Genomic DNA, 22,068 nt, shown 5'->3' on the forward strand with positions numbered 1-22,068 from the left:
CGGCACCAGGGCATGGTGCCTTCCATGCCAGCCAAAAAGCGAGCACCTTCCTTTATCTTACAGATGATTCTTCACAGCCTCTTCTCTCAAAAGTCAAACATAAAAATATCAGGAGTAGGCTCTTCAGCCATTTAAGCCTACTCCAACATTCAATAAGATCATGGCTGATCCTTTACCTCGCCACCATTTTCTTGAACTAACCCAATATCCCTGAATTCCCTTTAAATCTGAAAATCTACTGATCCGTTCTTCAGTTACTGATCCTCCACCTGGCTCTTGAGACTCACCAGGGCTTTATACAAATGGGAGAGAGGGAGGGGGGGTGTTGATGGAGGGAGTATGGGGGAAGGGATGAAGGGACAGAGGGAGTAAGAGGGGGAAACAGGAGGGAAGGGACGGATGAGAGGGTAGATATGAAGCAGAGCAGAGTAAGGATAGCGAGAGGGAGAAGGATGGAGGGGTGGGGGAAAGGACGGGAAGGGAAAGGATGGAAGGGAGCAGTGGGAAGGAAGGGTGGGGAATGATGGAGGGGAGGAGGTGGTGAAGGGTGGGGGAATGATGGAAAGGCGCAGGTGGAAGGACAGAGGGACGGGAAGGATGGAGGGAAGGAGGAGGGCAAGGATGGGGAAAGGAGGAAAGACGGTGGGGAGGACGAAGGATGGAAGGCAGAAGGATGGTGTGGAAGAGGAAGGATGGGATGTACAGAGAGAGAAGGGAGGGGTAGAGAGAGGGACAATGTGTGCGATTAAGGGAAAGGAAAGGTGGGGGGGGGGTGGTGGGGAAGCCCGTGGAGTGAAAAGGGGAGGGGGTCAGGAGGCCAGTCGGGGGTGCTTGAGTAATGCGCCTGCGCGTTCCCGTCCGCCGCACCATCCGGGGACGCGCAGCGGCTCGCGTCTGCGCACTGATGGTGAGGGGCGCGCTCCTCATGGCCGCGGGGATGAGCTCCGATGTGTCCGACCCGGTGGCTCTGACAGCCCCCAGCAACCCGGTGACGCCAGGCCCCGGGCAGGTGAGGGTGATAGGAGCGGTGCCTGCCCGCGGAGGGAAGCGACGGTCGGGGTAAGAGCTTCAGCATCTCCGGCGCGGCAGCTTCCACCTCACACACTCGGCGCTTATTGTGACGGGCGACGGCGGCCATTGGGGCGGGAGATGGCGGGGGGGGTGGTGACGCCCCCGCCCCTTGACGCCGGGGAGGGGGGGGGTGTGGTGACGCCCCTGCCCCTGCCCCTGCCCCTGCCCCTGCCCCTGCCCCTTGACGCCGGGGAGGGAGGGGGGGTGTGGTGACGCCCCCGCCCCTTGACGCCGGGGGGGGGGGGGGGTGTGGTGACGCCCCCGCCCCTTGACGCCGGGGGGGGGAGGGGGGTGTGGTGACGCCCCCGCCCCTTGACGCCGGGGGGGGGAGGGGGGTGTGGTGACGCCCCCGCCCCTTGACGCCGGGGGGGGGAGGGGGGGTGTGGTGACGCCCCCGCCCCTTGACGCCGGGGGGGGGAGGGGGGGTGTGGTGACGCCCCCGCCCCTTGACGCCGGGGGGGGGAGGGGGGTGTGGTGACGCCCCCGCCCCTTGACGCCGGGGGGGGGGGGGGTGGTGTGGTGACGCCCCCGCCCCTTGACGCCGGGGGGGGGAGGGGGGTGTGGTGACGCCCCCGCCCCTTGCCGCCGGGGGGGGAGGGGGGGTGTGGTGACGCCCCCGCCCCTTGACGCCGGGGAGGGGGGGGGGTGTGGTGACGCCCCCGCCCCTTGACGCCGGGGAGGGAGGGGGGGTGTGGTGACGCCCCCGCCCCTTGACGCCGGGGGGGGGGTGGTGACGCCCCCGCCCCCGCCCCTTGACGCCGGGGGGGGGGGGGCTGGTGACGCCCCCATAACGACGCCGGGGAGGGAGGGGGGGGGGTGGTGAAGCCCCCATAACCCTTGACGCCGGGGAGGGAGGGAGGGAGGGGGGGGTGGTGAAGCCCCCATAACCCTTGACGCCGGGGAGGGAGGGGGGGGTGGTGAAGCCCCCATAACCCTTGACGCCGGGGAGGGAGGGGGGGGGGTGGTGAAGCCCCCATAACCCTTGATGCCGGGGGGGGAGGGAGGGTGGTGAAGCCCCCATAACCCTTGACGCCGGGGAGGGAGGGGGGGGTGGTGAAGCTCCCATAACCCTGGACGCCGGGGAGGGAGGAGGGGGGTGTGGTGACGCCCCGGCCCCTTGACGCCGGGGGGGGAGGGGGGTGTGGTGACGCCCCCGCCCCTTGATGCCGGGGAGGGAGGGGGGTGGGGTGGTGACGTCCCCGCCCCTGCTCCTGCCCCTTGACGCTGGGGGGTGGGGGGGGTGGTGACGCCCCCGCCCCTTGACGCCGGGGAAGGAGGGGGGGATGGTGACGCCCCCGCCCCTTGACGCCGGGGGAGGGGGGGTGGGTGTGGTGACGCCCCGCCCCTTGACGGGGGGGGGTGGTGGGGTGGGTGTGGTGACGCCCCCGCCCCTTGACGCCGGGGGGGGGGTGGTGGGGTGGGTGTGGTGGTGATGCCCCCGCCCCTTGACGCCGGGGGGGGGTGGGTGGGGTGGGTGTGGTGACGCCCCCGCCCCTTGACGCCGGGGAGGGGGGGGGTGTGGTGACGCCCCTGCCCCTGCCCTTGACGCCGGGGAGGGAGGGGGGGTGTGGTGACGCCCCCGCCCCTTGATGCCGGGGGGGGGGGAGGGGGGGTGTGGTGACGCCCCCGCCCCTTGACGCCGGGGGGGAGGGGGGGTGTGGTGACGCCCCCACCCATTGACGCCGGGGGGGGGGGGAGGGGGGGTGTGGTGACGCCCCCGCCCATTGACGCCGGGGGGGGGGGGGAGGGGGGGTGTGGTGACGCCCCCGCCCATTGACGCCGGGGGGGGAGGGGGGGTGTGGTGACGCCCCCGCCCATTGACGCCGGGGGGGGGGGGGGGGTGTGGTGGCGCCCCCGCCCATTGACGCCGGGGGGGAGGGGGGGTGTGGTGACGCCCCCGCCCCTTGACGCCGGGGGGGTGTGGTGACGCCCCCGCCCCTTGACGCCGGGGAGGGAGGGGGGGTGTGGTGACGCCCCCGCCCCTTGACGCCGGGGGGGGGGGGTGGTGACGCCCCCGCCCCTTGACGCCGAGGGGGGGGGCTGGTGACGCCCCCATAACGACGCCGGGGAGGGGGTGGGGTGGGTGTGGTGACGCCCCCGCCCCTTGACGCCGGCGGGTGGTGGGGTGGGTGTGGTGACGCCCCCGCCCCTTGACGGGGGGGTGGTGGGGTGGGTGTGGTGACGCCCCCGCCCCTTGACGGGGGGGTGGTGGGGTGGGTGTGGTGACGCCCCCGCCCCTTGACGCCAGGGGTGGTGGGGTGGGTGTGGTGACGCCCCCGCCCCTTGACGCGGGGGGGTGGTGGGGTGGGTGTTGTGACCCCCGCCCCTTGACGCCGGGGAGGGGGGGGGTGGGTATAGTGACCCCATGCCCCCACCCCTTGACGCCGTGGAGGGGGTGGGTGGGTGTGGTGACCCCCTCCCCTTGATGCGGGGGGGGGGATTTGCTGAAGCCCCCGCCCCTTGACGCAGGGTGGGGGGGCGTGGACGTGGTGACGCGCTCTCCCCTTGACGCTTGGGGGTGGCTGTAGTGACGCTCCTTCCCCTTGATTCATGCGGGTGGGCTGTAGTGACGCCCCCTCCCCTTGACACGGTGGGGGGTGGGAATCTGTGGTGACGCACTCACCCCTTGATGCTGGGGGTCGGGTTGGTGTCGCTCCCTTGACACTGTGGGGGGGGGGGGGGTGTTGGGATGGTGTCGCCTCCTTGATGTGGGGGGAGTGTTGGGATGCCCCGTTCCCTTGACGACGATGGGGAGGGGTGGTGACACCCCCTTTCCTTGATGCGGCGGGGTGCGGCATGGAGATGACGCCTCCGCCCCTTGAGATGGGTTCTGAACCTGAAGTACAAATCAATACTAATTAACTAATTCCAACAGAGATCTAACTAAGATTTAAAATTAACTAAGATTTGTGGCTAATTAACCTATCAATGCAACTTTTGCAATCTCAGCAGACGGTGATCTCGACCAAAAGCATTTCCAATTTACAAAACCTCGGGTTATGGACAGTTCTCGGATCCTTTGCATTACCCCGGCAGTGTATGTACTTAAAAAGAACAGTTCTCCTGCTCAGAGGAAGATGATCGGGGAGAATTTCTGCCTTGAGCCGCAGGAGATGGGTGGGATTTTTTAATGAATATTTCTCCTCGGTGGTTACTGAGGAGAAAAATCATGGTTGGTCAAGAGATAAGGGAAACAATTGGTGATGTTTTGGAGGATATTCTTGTTACCAGGGAGGAGGTATTTGCAGCCTTGCAGCACATTAAGGTGGATAAATCCCCAGGAGCAACAAACAGTCTGCTAGAGGAACTCAGCAGATCAAGCAGCATCTGTGGGGGGGAAAGAAACTGTTGACTTTTCGGGTTGAAACTCTGCATCACGATAAATCTCCAGGGCCTCCCGCTTCATGGGAGGCTAGAGAAGAAATTGCGGAGGCCCTTGCAGAGATATTTGCTTCATTGTTAGCCATTGGTGAAGTTCCCAAAGACTGGAAGGTGGCTAATGCCGTTCCATTGTTTAAGAACTGTAGCAAATGACAAGCCAGGAAATTGCAGGCTGGTCAGCCTGACATAAGTGGTGGGGAAGTTACTTGGGGAAGTTCTGAGCGACACAGGATTTACCAGCATTTGAATAGACAATGTCTGATTAGGAGGAGTCAGCAAGGCTTTGTGCATGGAAAGTCATGCTTGGTGAACTTCTTAGAATTTTTTGAAGAGGTAACCAAAAAGGTAGATGAGGGTAGGGCAGTGGATGTTGTCTGTTTGGACTTTAGCAAGGCCTTCGACGAGGTCCTGCACGGTAGGCTGGTCTGGAAGGTTAAGGGATCTTGATCAGTTAGGGAAGTGGGTGGAGGAGTGGCAAATGGATTTCAGTGGAAAGTCAAACCAGTGTAGGACTTGTACTATGAATGGTAGTGGACTAGGGAGTGGAATGGAACAGAGGAATCTAGGAGTACAAGTGCATAGTTGTTGAAAGTGGCGTCACAGGTAGACAGGGTTGTGAAAAAAGGTGCTTAGCATGCTGGCCTTCATCAGTCAGTGCACTGAGCACACAAGTTGGGACATTGTGTTGTGTTGCAGTTGCATAAGTCGTTGTTGAGGCTGCACTTGGAGTACTGTATACAGTTTTGGTCACCCTGGAAAGAGTGCAGAAAAGTTTTGAGGATTTTGCTAGGACGAGAGGGCCTGAGTTATAGGGACAGGTTGGCCAGGCTGTCTTTATTCTTTGCAACGTAGGAGAATGAAGGAAGAAGGAAATGTTTAAAATTATGAAAGGCATAGATAGGTGGATGATAACAGTCTTTTCCCAGGGTAGGGGAGTCCAAAACTACGGGCATAGGTTTAGGGTGAGAGGGGAAAGATTTAAAAGGGACCTGAGGGACAACCTTTTCATGCAGAGGGTGGTGAGTGTATGGAATGAGCTGCTAGAGGAAGTGGTTGAGGCAGGTATAATGGTATCATTTAAGAAGCACTTGGATAGGTACATGGAGGGGCAGGGCTTAGAGGGATATGGGCCAAATGGAGGAAATTGGGACTAGCTGGCTGAGCACTGGTCGGCATGGACTGGTTGGGCTGAAGAGCCTGTATCCGTGCTGTATTGCTCTGACTCTAGGTATTGGTGAATATAGGGAGACCTTGGTGTACGAGTCCCTGAGGTGGCAGAACAGATAAATAAGATAGTAAAGAAGGCTTGCGGAATACTTGACTTCATTTTCTGGGGCATAGAATTATAGGAACAGGGGAGGTAATGGCACAACTTCATGAAATATTGGTTAGGCCACAGTGAGAGTACTGTACATATTTTGGGTTGCCATGCTGTAGGAACGATGGAATCACAGTGGAGAGGGTGCAGAGGTGATTCGCCAGGATGTCGCCTGGGATGGAATGTTTCAGTTATGTAAAGAGGCTGGATAGGTTAGGTTTGTTTTCCTTGGAGCAGAGAAGACTGAGGGGGGGAACCAGCTGGAGATGTACAAATTTATGAAGGGCAGAGATAGGTAAGATGGTATGAAGCTTTTCCTCAGCAGAGGTGTCTAAAACTAGAGGACATTGGTTTAGCATAAGGGGCATGATGTTTAGAGGGGATCTGAGGAGGATCTTTTTTTCAACCAAAGGGTTTTCGGAATCTGGAGTGCACTGTCTGACGGGATGGTGGAGGCAGAGTTTCTTTCAACATTTAACAAGCATCCAGATGAGCATTTGAATTGCCAAGGCGCAGAAGGTTACATGGCAAGTGCTGGAAAATGGGAATAGTCTAGTTGGGAGTTTGATGGTTGGCATAGACATGATGGGCCAAAGGGCCTATTTCTGTCCTATGCAACTCTCTTTGCTCCACGCCAGCAGACAGTGGCTACAATGTGCTCCATCTACAAAAAGCACCATAGTTAATAGACCTGGCTACTACAACAGCACCTCCAAAACCTGCAATCTTTATCACCAAGAAAGGCAATTGAGATACTTGAGAGTTGTTGGTGCTGCACTCATCTAGGCAGGTGGAGAGTATTCCACCATTCTCCTGATTTGTTCCTTGTAGCTGTTGGAAAGGTTTTGGAGTGTTGGGGAGTGAGTCTCACTGCAGAATACCAACCCTCTCCTAAATACATGATATTTCTAATTCATCCAGTTATGTTTCTGGTCGATGGGATTCATGATAGGGACAATAATAATACTATTTAATGTGAAGAGTAGGTGGTTAGAATCTTTATCGCTGGAAATGATCAATGCCTGACACTTCCGTGGCTTGAATGTTACTTGCTGCTTAGACCATGTCTGAATATTGTCTTGGTTTTGCTGCATGTGGGCATGGACTGCTTCATTGGCTGAGAAGTTGCAAATGGAATTGAACAGTATAGCTACTGCCTCAGTTCTTGGGTTCAATTCTGATCTCTCGTGCTGTCTGGGTACTTTGGTTTCCTCTCACATTCCAAAGATGTACCAATTGATAAGTTAATTGACTGCTGTAAATTGCTCCTGGTATGATGGGGAGTAGTAAAGTGTGGAGGGAATAAAACGGGGTTTGTGTAAATGGGGGCTTGATGATTGGCGCAGACTCAGTGGGCCAAAGGGCCTTTCTCCATGCCATATGATTATGGTGGAAGTAAGGCTATTAATGAACCAGTTGAAGATGGTTTGTTTTAGGATACTGCCCTGAGGACCTCCAACGATCACAATCAACTTCACTTAGATGCTCATTAACTTCAGTTCAGGGCTCCCTGATGCTATATTTGGTCAGATGCTGGCTTGATGTCAAGAGCAGTAACTTTCACCTCACATCTGGACTTCAGCTCTTTTGTCCACGTATAGACCAACGCTATGAAGAAGTCTGGAGCCATATCATGCTGGCAAAATCCAACCTGGCCATTGCTGTGTTGGTTATTTATGAGCAATTACTACTTGATAGCGTTGTATGACAACTTCCATAACTTTGACTGAAAGTAGATTGATTAAGCAGTAAATAGCTAGATTGCATTAGTCATGTTTTTTTTACCTGAATGGGACTTATCTGGACAATTTTCCACATTATTGGGTAGATGCCAATGTTTTACAGCTTGGATAGATGCTAGTTCTGCAGTGCAGGTTTTCATTTCTACAGCTCGGATATTATCTTATCCCATAGGCTTTGTGGTATCCAGTGCTCTCAGCCATTTCTTCATTTAATCTGGAGTGAATGGAATTGCCTCGTGACTGGCTTCTGCAATGATGGGAGTCCTAGGGGGAAGTTGAAAGGATGATCCCGTTCAGAACTTATGGCTGAATTGGTTGTGAATACTTCAACCTTTTCTGTAGTATTCACATGTGGAGCCTGCCAAATCTGTCCTGTTATTAATTAATGTGCAGTTTTGGAGAAGATCCTCCATCTCAAAATTAATCCTGGTAAAGATTGTAGGTTATCCATAACAGAACTGATCATTTTTCTACTCAATTACTTGACTGTTTTGTTTTCCAGTGATCAATGTGCGCAAGTAATATCCATTTGTGAGCTTGTATAAAATAGCAGTGACTTCTTGAGCCTTTACTATTCCCTGCCGCTGGGAAGATATTGGGCTCCAGCTTGGTGCCTTCCCTGAATTTCCAAAAGTTCAGCCTAAGTGATATGGAATATACTGGCCCAGCGTTTGGCCATACAAACATTACTCAATGACAGGATTTTGTCTCAATGAAAAATTGTATTCAAACTGGTTTAAAGGCAAATCAGCAAATTCTGGAAATCTGAAATTAAAATCTAAGTCTTAAAACCTACAATGTCCACATGTATGAAAAATGGGTTGAGATTTTGGGTGCATATACTTCATTATAGCTAATTTTTTCTTTTGCAGATCATGAATAGTTTTCTGTGTATGTGCAGAATTTCAAATGATCTGGTTCTCTACAACAACCTGTTGAGTGCAAGTGCTAAGGACAGATTTTCATTTGTGTCTAAGGAGAGGGATCTTTGTGTCGAGGAATAGTACACATTCTATTTTAGCCCCTGGTACTAGCGTGGGTCAGATACATGCCTTGTAAAATGATTTTACTCTGCCCCAATATCTCAGATCACTATTTTTCCAAAAGCGGAGACTGACATTTTTCAGCACAGTCTGGCAGCAACCATTCTTGGGGCTGCCTGAGTAACCTTAACAATTTTCCAAATTATGGCTTTTTTTGGTATAAGATTACATCTACTAGTGACAGTCATGAAGCTGGCCAAATTAATTTTTTTAGGTCCACTGCAGTAGAAAATAGAAGAGAATTTAATTCCAACAATTTGGGCTGAATGATATTCCACATGCTTCAGTTGACTGTGCCCCGGGTGGTTTATTTATATTTGGTTCCTTATGAGTACAGAAGCATCTTCAGGAAGGACTCAAACGTGGATGATCCACCGTGATCTTCTGAAGTGCTCACCATTATAGATGCCATTCTTAAGCTCATTTCACAGATTCACACAATTAAATTCATTTCACAGATGAAAAACAAAACTGGGTGATCCAGTGGAGAAAGCAGAGGTTAAGCCCACAGACAATATCCTCACTGTAGTTCTGAATACTTGTATTACAGAGCTATAGCTCTGTATCTGCAGCTTTGTCTAGTGGAGTTAAAACATCAGCATCTACTGACAAAGTGGAAGATTGTGTAGGTATGTTCTTACTCAAATAAATTTTTTGACAACTACCATCAACCTAATCTCAATCACCTGCAAAACGATGGATGATATCATTGGGTACCATTTACTCTCCAATGACTTAGTTAACATTTTTTTCAATTTAGGTTCTGCTAGGACCACCCAGTACCCTTTCAGCTTTAGTCATACATGAACAGAAGAGCTGAATTCCTGAGGGGAGCGTGACTTCCTTTGATACCAAGGCGTTACTTGATTCAATGTAGCACTAAGGGGAAAGCCTGATTAAAATTGAATTTAGTTGTTAAACTGAAGTTAATAAGAATCAGAGAGAACACTCTCCTATCCAAAGGAAAATGCTCATGATCAGCAATCTCGTTCCTGGGTTATCACTGCAGGAATTCCTTGGGGCAATATCATAGGGCCAAGTGTCTTTATTTTCGGAAGTGACTTCCGTCTTTAATTCAGAAATGGAGATACTTAGCCATAGAGCACAAGCAGGTCCACCGAGTCCACACTGACCTTCAAGCACCCATTTACACTAATCCCATTTAATTCAATCTACATTCTCGTGATCTCTCCCCGGATTCTACTGCTCATGTGCAGCCAATTTACAGTAGCTAATTAAGCATTCAGCCTGCAAATATTTGGAATGTGGGAGGAAATCTGAGCACCTGGAGGAAACCCATGCAGTCACAGGGAGAACATGCAAACTCCAAACAGACAGCACTGAAGTCTGGGATTGAACCCAGATCACTAGAGCTGTCAGGTAGCAGTTCTACTAGCTGCTCCACTATGCTGCCCTAATGATAGCGTGGAATTCTGGTCCATTAGTAATCTCTCAGAAGATGAAGCATTGCCTATATCTAACAACAGCTGAGCAATGTATTAACTTGGGCTGATGGTAAGTAATTTTGAGCTATATTTTTGTCATCTCCAGCAAGTGTCAAGCCATCATCCCATGATACTCAATAGCAATACCCCCATGAAATACTTCATCAACAACATCTTGATGATCACCATTGACCAGAAATGTAAAAAATTAACAAATATGAACCCTGTGGCTGCAAGACTGGCTCAGGATGAATATTCTGTGAACAGTGACAATCATAATGGTGTGGTTCAGTGTATACAAACCTTGGGTAGAAATGACACACAGTTCAGCAGCTTTCACCATGTGCTTCTCTCTGTATGAAACTATTTTATGTCATCATCTATTAGAGAGTGTTCACTACATATTTAAAGAATCTTTTGCAACATGTACTACTCTGATTCACCATCTGACTCCCCAAAGCCTTCAGGAAGAAGGGTCCTGACTGGAAATGTCAACTGTCTTCTTTTCTCCATGGATGCTGCCTGACCTGCTGAGTTCCTCCAGCATTTTGTTTGATTTTCATCTAGATTCCAGCATATGCAGTTCTTTGTTTCTCTGGGTGTTCAGAGTGACCTGAATGCGTGATGTACATGAATCACTGATGATTAACTTGCACCCACAGCAAGCAATTGGGAAGACAAATTATCGCAGAAGATGGAAGGATCAGTTTAGTGCTATTGCCACACAGCTCCAGAATATACAAAATCTACATAAGTGGCATTGGAGGTCAGGATTGAACCTGGGTTGCTGGAACTGTGAGGCAGCACTCTACTGGCCATGTCATTGATTCCCCACCCAACACAGAAGCTGATCTTTAGCCAATCTGATTCACTCTGTGTGATATCAAGAAATCTTAGAAAATATTGTTTACAACAAAGGCTTCGTGCAAGACAACATTCCAATAGTAGCATTGTGCTACAGAACTAGCTGTGCCTCAAGCCTAGCTATTCAGTATAGTTACAATGCGGGCATCCACCCAACAATGTGGAAAAGTAACCAGGTATGCCCTATTGATAAAAAGGCAAGACAAATCCAATCTAGTTAATTATCACCCATTTAGTCCATTATCAGTCATCAATAAAGTAATGGAAGATGTTACTGCTTTCTTTCTTTTTCAATCTTTTTATTAATTTCAAATTGATATACATAACAATAGTAATTATACACATGATATAAAGAGATTGGGATTACAATAATAACAGTTAACATAAACAAACATAAAGAGTAAAATGTAATCTGAATTTCCCAATCTCTTAATAATTGAACATGAAAAAGACTTAAAAGAAATTTGATTATATGAGCAAAAAAAAAGCCCCAAACTAAAAAAAAAAGTAACAAAACAGAATGAATAGTAATCATAAACATGTCTAACCAAGAACTAAACAAAAGCTGGGCTGTCGTATTCATCGATTTAAAAAAAAATTATGTCATTAACTCCACTCCTCTATATTCAAATAGAAAATTATTGAGAAGGATTCAGAAAGGTCAGCTTACATCATATGAAAATGCTGGATGAATGTGCGCCTTCAAAATTAACCGAAGGATCAATAGTACTACTCCTAATTTTTCTAAGTTTAAACATGTTATAGTTTGGGAAAACCATTGTAATGTAGTTGGAGGTTTAGGATCTTTCCATTTAAATAGAATGAATCTTCTGGCTATTAATGTAACAAATGCAATCATGCAACAAACTGAGGCAGATAAATGGCCAGAATCCATTGTTGGTAACCCAAAAATTGCAGTAATGGGATGTGGTTGTAAATCAATATTCAATACCACTGAAATGATAACAAAAATGTCTTTCCAATACTTTTCCAACAGAGGGCAGGACCAAAACATATGTGTCAGGGAAGCCACCTCTGAATTACATCTATCACAGATAGGAATTACATGGTTATAAAAGCGAGCTAACTTATCCTTAGAGATATGGGTCCTATGAAACACCTTAAACTGTATTAGAGAGTGTCTAGCACACATTGAAGAGGTATTAACTAATTGAAGAATTTTCTTCCATGTCTCTATAGGTAGAGGTATCTGAAGTTCTCTTTCCCATTCATTCTTAATTTTGTCTGGTATCTCTAAACATATTTCATAATCAAATCATAAATTGTTGCTATCAAGCCCTTCTGATAAGGGTTAAAACCTAAAATTTTTTCTGTAATTTCAATTGGATGTGATATAGAGAAAGTAGGTAGAGTAACATTTAAAAAGTTTCTAATCTGTAAATATCCAAAAAAATGTGATCGAGGCAAATTGTACTTATTAGACAACTGTTCAAAAGACAAAGAACAGTTATCAACGAATAGATTACGAAAATGTTATTCCTTCGTTTTCCATTAAAGAAAAGCTAGATCAATTCTAGATGGTTGAAAGAAAAAATTAGATAGATTAGGACTTGATAAGATAAATTTATTCAATCCAAAATATTTACAAAATTGAAACCATGTTCGAATTGTGGGTTTAGTTATTGGATTAATCATTTGTTTATTCAATTTAGTAAGTGCAGAGGGGAACGAGGCCCCTAAGATAGAAGCCAATGAAAACCCTTGCACTGACTCACGCTCGAGATACACCCATTGTGGACATTAAGTTACATCTAAATCTTGTGTCTAAAAAATTAAATTTTGAATATTAAAATCTAAAATTAGGCAAAGCCATACCACCATCCTTTTTTAATTTCTGTAAGTATTTCTTACTTAACCTTGGGTTTTTATTCTGCCATATATATGAACGAATTTTAGAATCAATAATATCAAAAAAGGATTTAGAGATAAATGTTGGAGCTGCCTGAAATAAAAATAGAAATTTAGGTAAAATAGTCATCTTAACCGCATTGATTCGACCAATAAGTGATAAGGACAGTGGGGACCATTTAGTAAACAATGTTTAACATGATCAATTAGGGTAAAAGTTAACTTTAAATAAGTCCTTATAATTCTTGGTAATTTTAACACCTAAGTAAGTAAAATTTTTTATATACATGGTGATAAATCTGGTAAATATTGGCCAACCAACTGAAAGTTGCTTCAGCTAAATGTCAGATTACTAAAGTTTGTAAATGAGATGGTAATTTGAGGTTGACCATGACCAAATTAATAAATCTTTTCAAGAATTTTATACCTCTTTATACCAATCAGAATTTCCTGAAGATTCCACTTTAATGCACGAATTTTTAAGGAAATTGAATATTCCGAATTATTACTTAACGAACGTTTAACATTAGATGCACCCATTTTGGAGGAAGAAATAAAGAAAGTAATCTCTTCGATGAATTCTGGTAAAGCACCAGGTCTTGATGGGTATACAGTAGAATTTTTAAAATATTTTTCTGATCTTCTTTCTCCTTGGTTATGTAAAATTTTTAAAGATGCCCTATTTGTAGGTAAATTATCACAATCCTTTTATGAAGCATCTATTTCTTTAATTCCTAAAAAAGATAAAGATTACTCAATGGACATCAAAGAATAAACACTCAAATTGGAGTCATAAAGAAGATGCTGGTTCTTGAAGAGCTATCATCCCTGTCTCTGGACACTGCTGTAGAAGTTCCTTGGGGCAGTTTCCGGGCCCAAATATTTTTTGCCGCTTTATCAATGACCTTCATTCCATCATATGGTCATGTGTGTTTCTTTTGTTAATCTTTACACAATGTTTAGTTTCATTTGTAACTACTCAGCAAATAAAGCAGTCCATGCCTATATGTACCTAGACCTGGACGGCATTCTGGCGTAGGCTGAAAAATGGCAAATAATATTTTCATCACATTAATGCCAGACCTTAAATGTCTCCAAGAGACCCTCTAATCACCTACCCTTGGTATTCAGTGGTTACCATTGTAAAGTTTCCCACCATCAGCATCCTAGGGATCATCATCGAGCAGAAACCCAACTGGATCAGCTAAATAATACTAGAGCATGCTCAGAGGTTGCGTATGTTGTGGCAAATGATTCACCCCCTGACACCCCAAATCTTTCCTACCATCAACAAGGCATAATTCAGGATTATAATGCAGTTCTCTCCAATTGTCTGGATCAGTACAGCTCCAACAACTCTCAAGATGCTCGACACCAGGCAGTCGGCTTGATCAGCACCTTGTCAACCACCCAAAATGTTCATTCCCTCCACCACCAGTGCCCAGTTCCTGCACTGTGCACCATTTATAAGCTGCATTCCGGTTGTTTTGTTTTGAGGGGACTGTGACTGTGTTCAAGGCAGACGTTGATAGATTTTTATTTTTCAAGTGATATGAGGTTAGTACAGGAATGTGGCACTGAGGTAAAAGATCAGTCATTTTATTCAATGGCTGAGCAGGTGTAAGGGGCACTGAAAGGCCAACTCTGACTTTGATTTATGTTCTGTGGTTCAACACCACTTAAAGAAATAGACAGCTGTGTGTTTGACTGGCACCCCATTCCCCATCAGCTGTAATGTTATCATCTTTAAAATTTAGTAGCAATTCATTGGGTCATAGAGCACAGAAACAGGCCGTTTGTTCACCGTGTCCATGGTGACCATTGCATACTGATCTATCTGTATGTCCTCGTATTAGTCCTCATACATCATCTCGCGCATCACCTCACTTCTCTGGATTAAATTTCATTTGCCATTTCTCTGCCCATCCTATCAACTGATCAATATCATCCTCTAGTTTAAGATTACCCTCCCCACTATCAACAACAGACCCAGTTTCTTTCATATGTGCAAACATACTGATCATATCTCCTACATTCACATCCAAATCATTAATGTATGTAACAAACAATAAGGGTTCCGGCACTGATCCCTGTGGTATATCACTGGTTGCAGGCTTCCAATTACAAAAGCTTCCTATTAACAAGCCAATTTTGATTCAGTTTGTCAACTTGCTCTGGGTCCCATGGGCTCTTACCTTTTGGCTCAATCTCCCATATGAGTCCTTGTTGAAGGCTCTACTGAAGTCCTGTGGACTGTGTCACCCTCATCAATGCACTTTATTACATCTTCGAAAAATTCAATAAAATGATTGGAGAAGATATTCTCTATAGCAATGCCACGCTGACTATCTTTAGTTAATCCCTGCCTTTGAAATGAAGGTTTATTCTCTCTGTTAGAATTTTTCCAATAACCTCCCTATCATGATGTTGAAGTCGCAGGCTTGTAATTACGTGGATTATCCTTCTACGCCACCAGCATGTTAGTGTAGTGGTTAGCATAACGCTATTGCAGACCAGCAATCCGGGTTGAATTCCCACTGCTATCTGTATGGAGTTTGTACGTTCTCCCTGTGTCTGCGTGGGTTTCCTCTGGGTGCTCCGGTTTCCTCCCACATTCCAAAACGAAAGACCTACAGGTTAGCTGCTGTGGGCATGTTATGTTGGCGCAGGAAGAGTGGCGACACTTGTGGGCTGCCCCCAGCATATTCTCAGTAACACAAAAAAGACGCATTTTGCTGTGTGTTTTGATGTACATGTGATAAATAAATCTTCTTGCCTTGAGGAATGAAAGTACTACACATGCTGTCATCTGGCACCTTGTCTGTGGTCAGCAAAAATTTGAAGTCAGGGCCCCAACGATCTCCTCCCATAGTTCGTCCGGCAGATTGTTTGTTCCTCCCATCGTCGCCTGGTATATATCACAGGGCTTGGGGATTTATCTACCTTTAAGCCCCTAAGACATGTATATATCCTTTTTATTGGTAACTTGTTCTAGAATTTCATCCTCTCCTTCCCTGCATTCTCAAACTTCAATGTCCTTCTCCTTAACTGAATGCTATTTGTCTGTGTTTTATAAGACTTCATCTGTGTCGTCTTGGTCCATGTGCAGATTGTTCCTTTGGTCCCCAGTGGGCCCTACTCTTTCTCTGGTTACCTCTTGCCCTTAACATAGTTATAAAATGGTTTAGAATTTTCCTTAAAGTTCTCTGTCAGTGATATTTTGTGCCCTCATTTTGCTTTCCTAATACACCCATCAGTTTCTATGCTCCTGAAGGGCCTTCTCTGTTTTTAGTTTTCTATACCTGCCATTGACTTCCTTTTTTAATCCAAATCCTTGATATCCCTTGACATTCAGGGTTCTGTGGACTTGTCCTTGCCCTTCACCCTTAGGGGAACATGTTGGCTCTGAATGCTCAGTATTCACTACTGACGACTTTCACTGGTCACATCTTGACTTACCTGCAAATAGCTCCTCTTGTGTCAATTCCTGTCTTATGATATTGTAATTGACCTTTCTCCAATTTGACTTATTTTCCGGTCCATCCTTATTCTTTTCCATATCAATCTCGATATTATCTCCTAAATAGCCCCTCCACCCCCCTGTCAGTCCAGCCACTTGCCTGTCCATATTCCTGAAACATTAGGTTCAGGCTAATCGAGAAAGTGAATACTGAGCGGCAGTCAGAGTCCAAGAAAGGAAATGGATTAAGTGAGAGATTAACAAGACAGCAGATGGAGTAAACGTGCAAAAAAATGTGATTCTTCATCTTGATAGTATAGTAAAATAGAACATTTATTAAATGGCGAGGCATTGGTAAAGGTCATTGTGTAGAGAGATCTGGGAAGGCTAGTAAGTGAAACACAAGGTTTTTGTAATTGTTCATTCAGGGGATGTAGTTTTGCAGGCTGAGCCAGCATTTAATTACCCATCCCTAATTGTCCTTGAGGAGGTGATGGTGAGCTGCCATCTTGAACTGCTGCAGTTCCTGTGGTGTGGGTATACCCACAATGCTGTTGGGGGAGAGAGTTCCAGGATTTTGACCCAGCAACAGTGAAGAACGGTGATACATTTCCAAGTCGGTATGGTAAGTGGCTTGGGGGGCAAGTTCCAGGTGGTGGTGTTTCCATGCTTTTGCTGCCCTTGTCACTGGAGGTCATGGGTTTGGAGGATGCTGTCTAAGGAGTCTTAGCACAGGTACAGCAAGCAGCAAGGAAGTCATGAAGTATATAAGGTTTTATTGCACAGTCGTTATTCAGTGCAAAGAATTTTTGCTACATCTGTGCAGGACTTTGGACCATACCTGGAATGTATAAGTGCTCTTAGTTTCCTTATCTAAAGACAGATTTCCTTGTCTTGGAGGCAACATACTGTAGATTTCCAGATTGATTCTTAAGGTGAGGGGTTGTCCTATAAAGAGAGATTGAATCAAATTAGTTTATGCTTCCTGGATTTTAGAAGAATGAGGAGTGATCTTATTGTGACATAAACGATTCTGAAAGCAATTGACAGGATAGATGTTCTATACAGCAGGAGGCTCTAGAATTGGGCGACATGGACCAAGGATAAGATCTTGAGGACTAAGTTGAGAACAGATTGTTTCATGGCAAGCATGTTTGGAACTCTGTGTTCCAAGGGACTGTGAATTCTTGGTTATGTATATTCAAAAATGAAATTGATGTATATTTATTAACTAAGGGATATTGGAATTGGGTGTGAGCGTAGATTTGAGGTAAGTGATCATTTGTGATCTTGTTGAATGGTTGAGCAAGCTTGAAGGGCAGAATGGTTTACAGCTGCTCCTGTTTTTTTAAAACCTGAATTCACCCACACTGGTACTGGTGGATTCATGTAAACTACAGGATAAATGAACTTGCAGTTTGTGACTTGTGGTGATAGATCTCCTGTGTACTCTATAACCATTTTTACATCTTTCAATTGGAGAATATTTATTATCTTATACATGCATTTGCCCTCACTTGGCACATTTACTCACTCTCCTTACCAAAATGCTTCACCATTCTCAATAAGTCAAAATGATTAGATCTCTGAGGCCTCTTACTGTGTACACATTTGATTTCCAGATACATCTAATATAACCTCAAGTATGTGGCTTCCTGAGCATACCAATTATGATGGGTTCAGAGCTGAATTTGTTCTGGTTTTGCAGGGAGGGTTTCTAACGTTGTGAAGTATACTTCTATTTTTTCTGCATTAAGTCATCTTCAAGAACGAGTATTGGAATTTGATGAAGTAATGATTCAAGAATAACAGGTTCAAGTAATTTTGACAGGCCGATCAACATTAATCCTGATAAATGGAAAATCAAAAACTGCAGATGCTGGAAATCTGAAATTAAAACACAAAATGCTGGAAAACACTCAGCAGATCAGGCAGCATCCGTGGAAAGAGAAAAAGAATTAGTATTTCAGGTTGAAGACCTGATGAAGCATCTCAAATTGAAACATTAACTCTTATTTCTCTTTCCCCAGATGCAGCCTGATCTGCTGAGTGTGTCCATTAGTGCTGATACTGTGACATTATTTGCATCTATTTAGCTAAAAATATATATCTGGAAGTTGAATTTTGTGTGATCTAGATGGTAGTATATTGCAGTATTCAACCTTTTATTTTGATACAGCATTTTGACTGTAATACCTTTTAAGTGAATAATTGATAGCTCAATTTAATCTTTGTGCTGCCCTTCCCTCATGCTGTTTGTCCTTGCACTATTTCGTACAATAGCTTGTTGAATGGGGCTTGCTGACCATTCTTACTGCTCAGGCATCCAAATGCCCTGACTTCACCTGGTTCAAATCATTGGTATGCCAGAAAAGAATGTGAGGGGAGACACAAGTACAGCTGAAACAAAAAATATTCCATATATCCCACAAAATGACAGGTGTTCTTGGTTTTCTGAGGGTGTCCTCTGTAGACTTACACTCAGGTACACGGGTTGTCTGTGAAGGGAAGTTCATTTATGTTAGTCTTGATCCTCTTTTATGCCATTGTATTACAAAGCTGAAACATTGATATATTTGTTTTCTATTTGATCTCAAGTATCTTTTGGTACAGGTAAGAAGCTACTGTGTATTAATTTCCTAAATTGTGGCAGTTTCATGTCATCTGCATTGGTGTACTTTTTAGCTGTGGAGGGTGGATGCCATGTGTAGATACTGAAGAGATATGGTGCTAGCACTAATCTTGTGGTACCCTGTTACACAAAAGCTTCATATCATCTTCACTGACGAAGAGGGTGGCAGACCTGGTGGGTATTACATTAATGATAAAGCCCACCGTCATTGTAAATGGAATTGTTTTGGGTTGTTTATTCTATCCTTTCAGCCAGGTGGTATGATATTCTGCTGTTAGATCTAACAGGAGACTATTGGCTTTTTTCCCTCCTTCAAAAAGCATTTTCAATGTCCTGAGTAAGCCTTGTTGTCTGGTCCTTTGTATTTCTATTTTTGTGGAACTGTGCCTTTTCTGGTGGTGACACTGGATCAGTGATACCAGATGTACCATTTAGGAGCAGTCCATCCAGCAGAGTTAGGATCATTATGCCATAGAGTCAGATAGCATAGAAACACATCCTTTGACTCATTGTGTCCATGCGGACCATCAAGTACCCATCTGCCAAATCCTATGTACACACTTGGTCTATGGTCTTTTATTGCCTTGCAGATTCAAATGCTCGACCAGATGAATATTGTGAGAGTCTTTGCCTCCACCACTTCTTCAGTGCATTCCACATTTCGAGCACCCATTAATGAAAATGCTCCTCAAATCCCCTCCAAACCATTTACCGCTTACCCTAAACCTCTAGTTTTAGACACCTCTGCTACTGGGAAAAGCTTCCTACTATTTACTTACAATTTTGTATACCACTATGGAGCCCCCTTAACCTCCTCTGCTACAAGGAAAACAACCCAGCCTACCCAGGTTCTCCTCATAACTGAATTGCTGTATTCCAAGCAACATGTTGATAAATCTCCCTGTACCCTCTCCAGTATAATCACAACCTTTCTATAGTATGGTGACTAGAACTGCACACACCACTCCAGCTGTGACTAACCACAGTTTTATGCAGGAATGCAGCTTCCAAATCTATACTTTTCAATTCACCAGGTCCCATTTTCAGCACTCCCCTTAAATTTATCTGGCCTCATTTCCTCTGCTCCCTTTACCCTTACCAGGGACCTCTTTCCCAAAGTTGTTTGAAGCTAACCAGGGCCCTGTTTTCTGTGCTCCTTTTATACTCATTAGGGCCCTGTTTCCTACGATTGCTTTAAACTTGCCAACATCTCTAAATTCACTTGGTTCACAGGAATTTTTTTTTATAATATCTTTTAAAAAGTGAATTAGTGCTGGAGTATTAAAATGAATAACATTCAGTAGTCTGAAAAATCTGCCAGTCCAGCATCACTAAAGCTCTGAGGGTGCCAGATTATCAGTTTTACTGAAACTGTCCATTTTTGCAAAATGGACAATTCCACACTTTTCCACATTTGCCAGATCTTAGCCCAATTACTTGATCTCTCTCTCTCTTTCTCTCTATAACTTCCTCATGTCCTCTTTGCACCTTACTTTCTTATCTTCCTTCATGTCATCAGCAAATTTATCTATCAAAACTGTGGTGCCTTCATCCACAACATTTATGTGAATGATAAAATATTGAGATCCCAGGACTGATCCTTATGGCCCACCAATTATTACATCTTGCCAACTGGTAAAAGACTAAGCTTAATCTCAGTTTACTGTAAACCAGACAATCTCCTAGCCATGCCAATGTTACCTCCCACACTTTGAGCTTTTATTTTCCACAATAATCTTTGATGCAGCACCTATCATTTCTATTGTGTGTCTTTTTGAAATCAAGCAGTTTTCCTATATTGCAAAGTGCTACCAGATGATCATAAACCGTGGTTGGCAGAAAGTGGGGGTGCACTTGGTGCTCATGATCAAAAGCAGCAGTGCATTTTTTTCTGTTGTTTAGACTTGCAGTTTATCTGGATCCAAATTATTGAATTTAAGCTTCTTCTATAATCAGGACATTGGCTCAATTTATAGCTTGGTACTAATATAGTTGTAAACGAGTGTTCCATCATAGTTACATAAGGATTACACAGCTATAATTAGTTCTCTACTAACAAATATGCTGTAGTTTGTGTTTGTTTCTTTCGTAGGGTTCTGACATATTTCATGGTCTTTAACTGTCAATCAGTGCTGAGTTAGCTACAGATATCAAAACGTGTATTTATTCCCAGCATAGGTAAATTGTTTAATGAAAACGGTAGAAGGTGCTAAGTGCATAATGTATGAAAAAATTGATTCATCTAGCCATGATCTGGTGATTTGATACTTTGTAAGGCTTTGTTGTATTTTGTGTCTAAGTAGATTGAAACTTTTTAATTCAAGTATGTTTTTCTTTAGACTGGATTTTGATGATGAAGATGGAGAAGGGCCTAGCAAATTTTCAAGGTGAGTTAATTGGGAGTAAGTGGACTTTGATTGTTATTTGGATAGTCTGTGTCATAAAATGTGATGTGGAATGTCTGGACACTATGTATCTTTACTAGCATTTGATCTTAAATGGCACATATTATGCTTTGTCTGTGTTTTATAGTAAGAGAAACAGAAAATGCTAGAAACCTCACCAGGTGAGACAGCATCTATGGAAAGAGAAACAGTTAACATTCTGGGTTGAAAGCCCTTCACCAAAACTGGGAAAGTGAGAAAACATGTTAATTTTAAGTTGCATCCACCATCTCTGCTATTTAAAACTAACTTGTTTTCTCACTTTCCTAATTCTGATGAAGGATCTTCAACTTGAATATTAATTTTGTTTCTCTTTCCACAGATGCTGCCTGACCTGCCGAGTGTTTCTAGCATTTTCTGTTTTTATTTCAAATTTCCAGCATCTGCAGTTTTTTTTTTGATTTTTTAGTTTTTACAGAATTTAACCAAAATGGCCTGGTTCAAACAAAGATTTAGTAATAAACAAAATGGATTTTCCAAACACTTGGCAGCATTCTTTAGCAAGATTATTACGGTGAAAATAACATGTTTGTAAGTTATCAAATAAAATCTAGAAAAGGCAAAAATATCAATTTTGGTAAATGAACAAGAATTATTTCAGAAATCAGTGAAATGAAGCTTTGCTTTATGCACAGTGTTTATTCCAGATCAAAAGAAATCTTAAAGTGGGGATTGAGCTGATGTGAGGGCTAGGCTACCAGATAACAAATGTACGCATAGTATCATGAATTCCTTTTATTACAATGATAATCTTGGCCAACCTAACTATATAAATCAATTTGCAGTGAGACATTCACAC

The 22,068-nt window shown here is 45.0% G+C and overlaps 1 protein-coding gene across 7 annotated transcripts in view; it reads left to right on the top strand.

The window, feature by feature from the left end:
* The first annotated feature begins 914 nt into the window (after positions 1 to 914).
* Positions 915 to 22,068, top strand: part of arnt2 (aryl-hydrocarbon receptor nuclear translocator 2) — a 262,293-nt gene continuing 241,139 nt past the window's right edge. For 3 of the 7 annotated variants that reach the window (XM_052040356.1, XM_052040351.1, XM_052040353.1), the window contains exons 1-2: positions 915 to 1,059; positions 21,165 to 21,212. Coding sequence is in view for 4 of the 7 variants with exons in the window: in XM_052040351.1 (XP_051896311.1) it covers positions 21,176 to 21,212 (37 nt within the window). In the remaining 3 variants the exon portion in view is untranslated. The remainder of the gene's footprint in view (positions 1,060 to 21,164; positions 21,213 to 22,068) is intronic. The other 4 variants (XM_052040349.1, XM_052040350.1, XM_052040352.1 and 1 more) reach the window with 3 other exon arrangements.

The sequence above is a fragment of the Pristis pectinata genome, chromosome 28 (genome assembly GCF_009764475.1).
Source record: "Pristis pectinata isolate sPriPec2 chromosome 28, sPriPec2.1.pri, whole genome shotgun sequence".
Taxonomy (NCBI): domain Eukaryota; kingdom Metazoa; phylum Chordata; class Chondrichthyes; order Rhinopristiformes; family Pristidae; genus Pristis; species Pristis pectinata.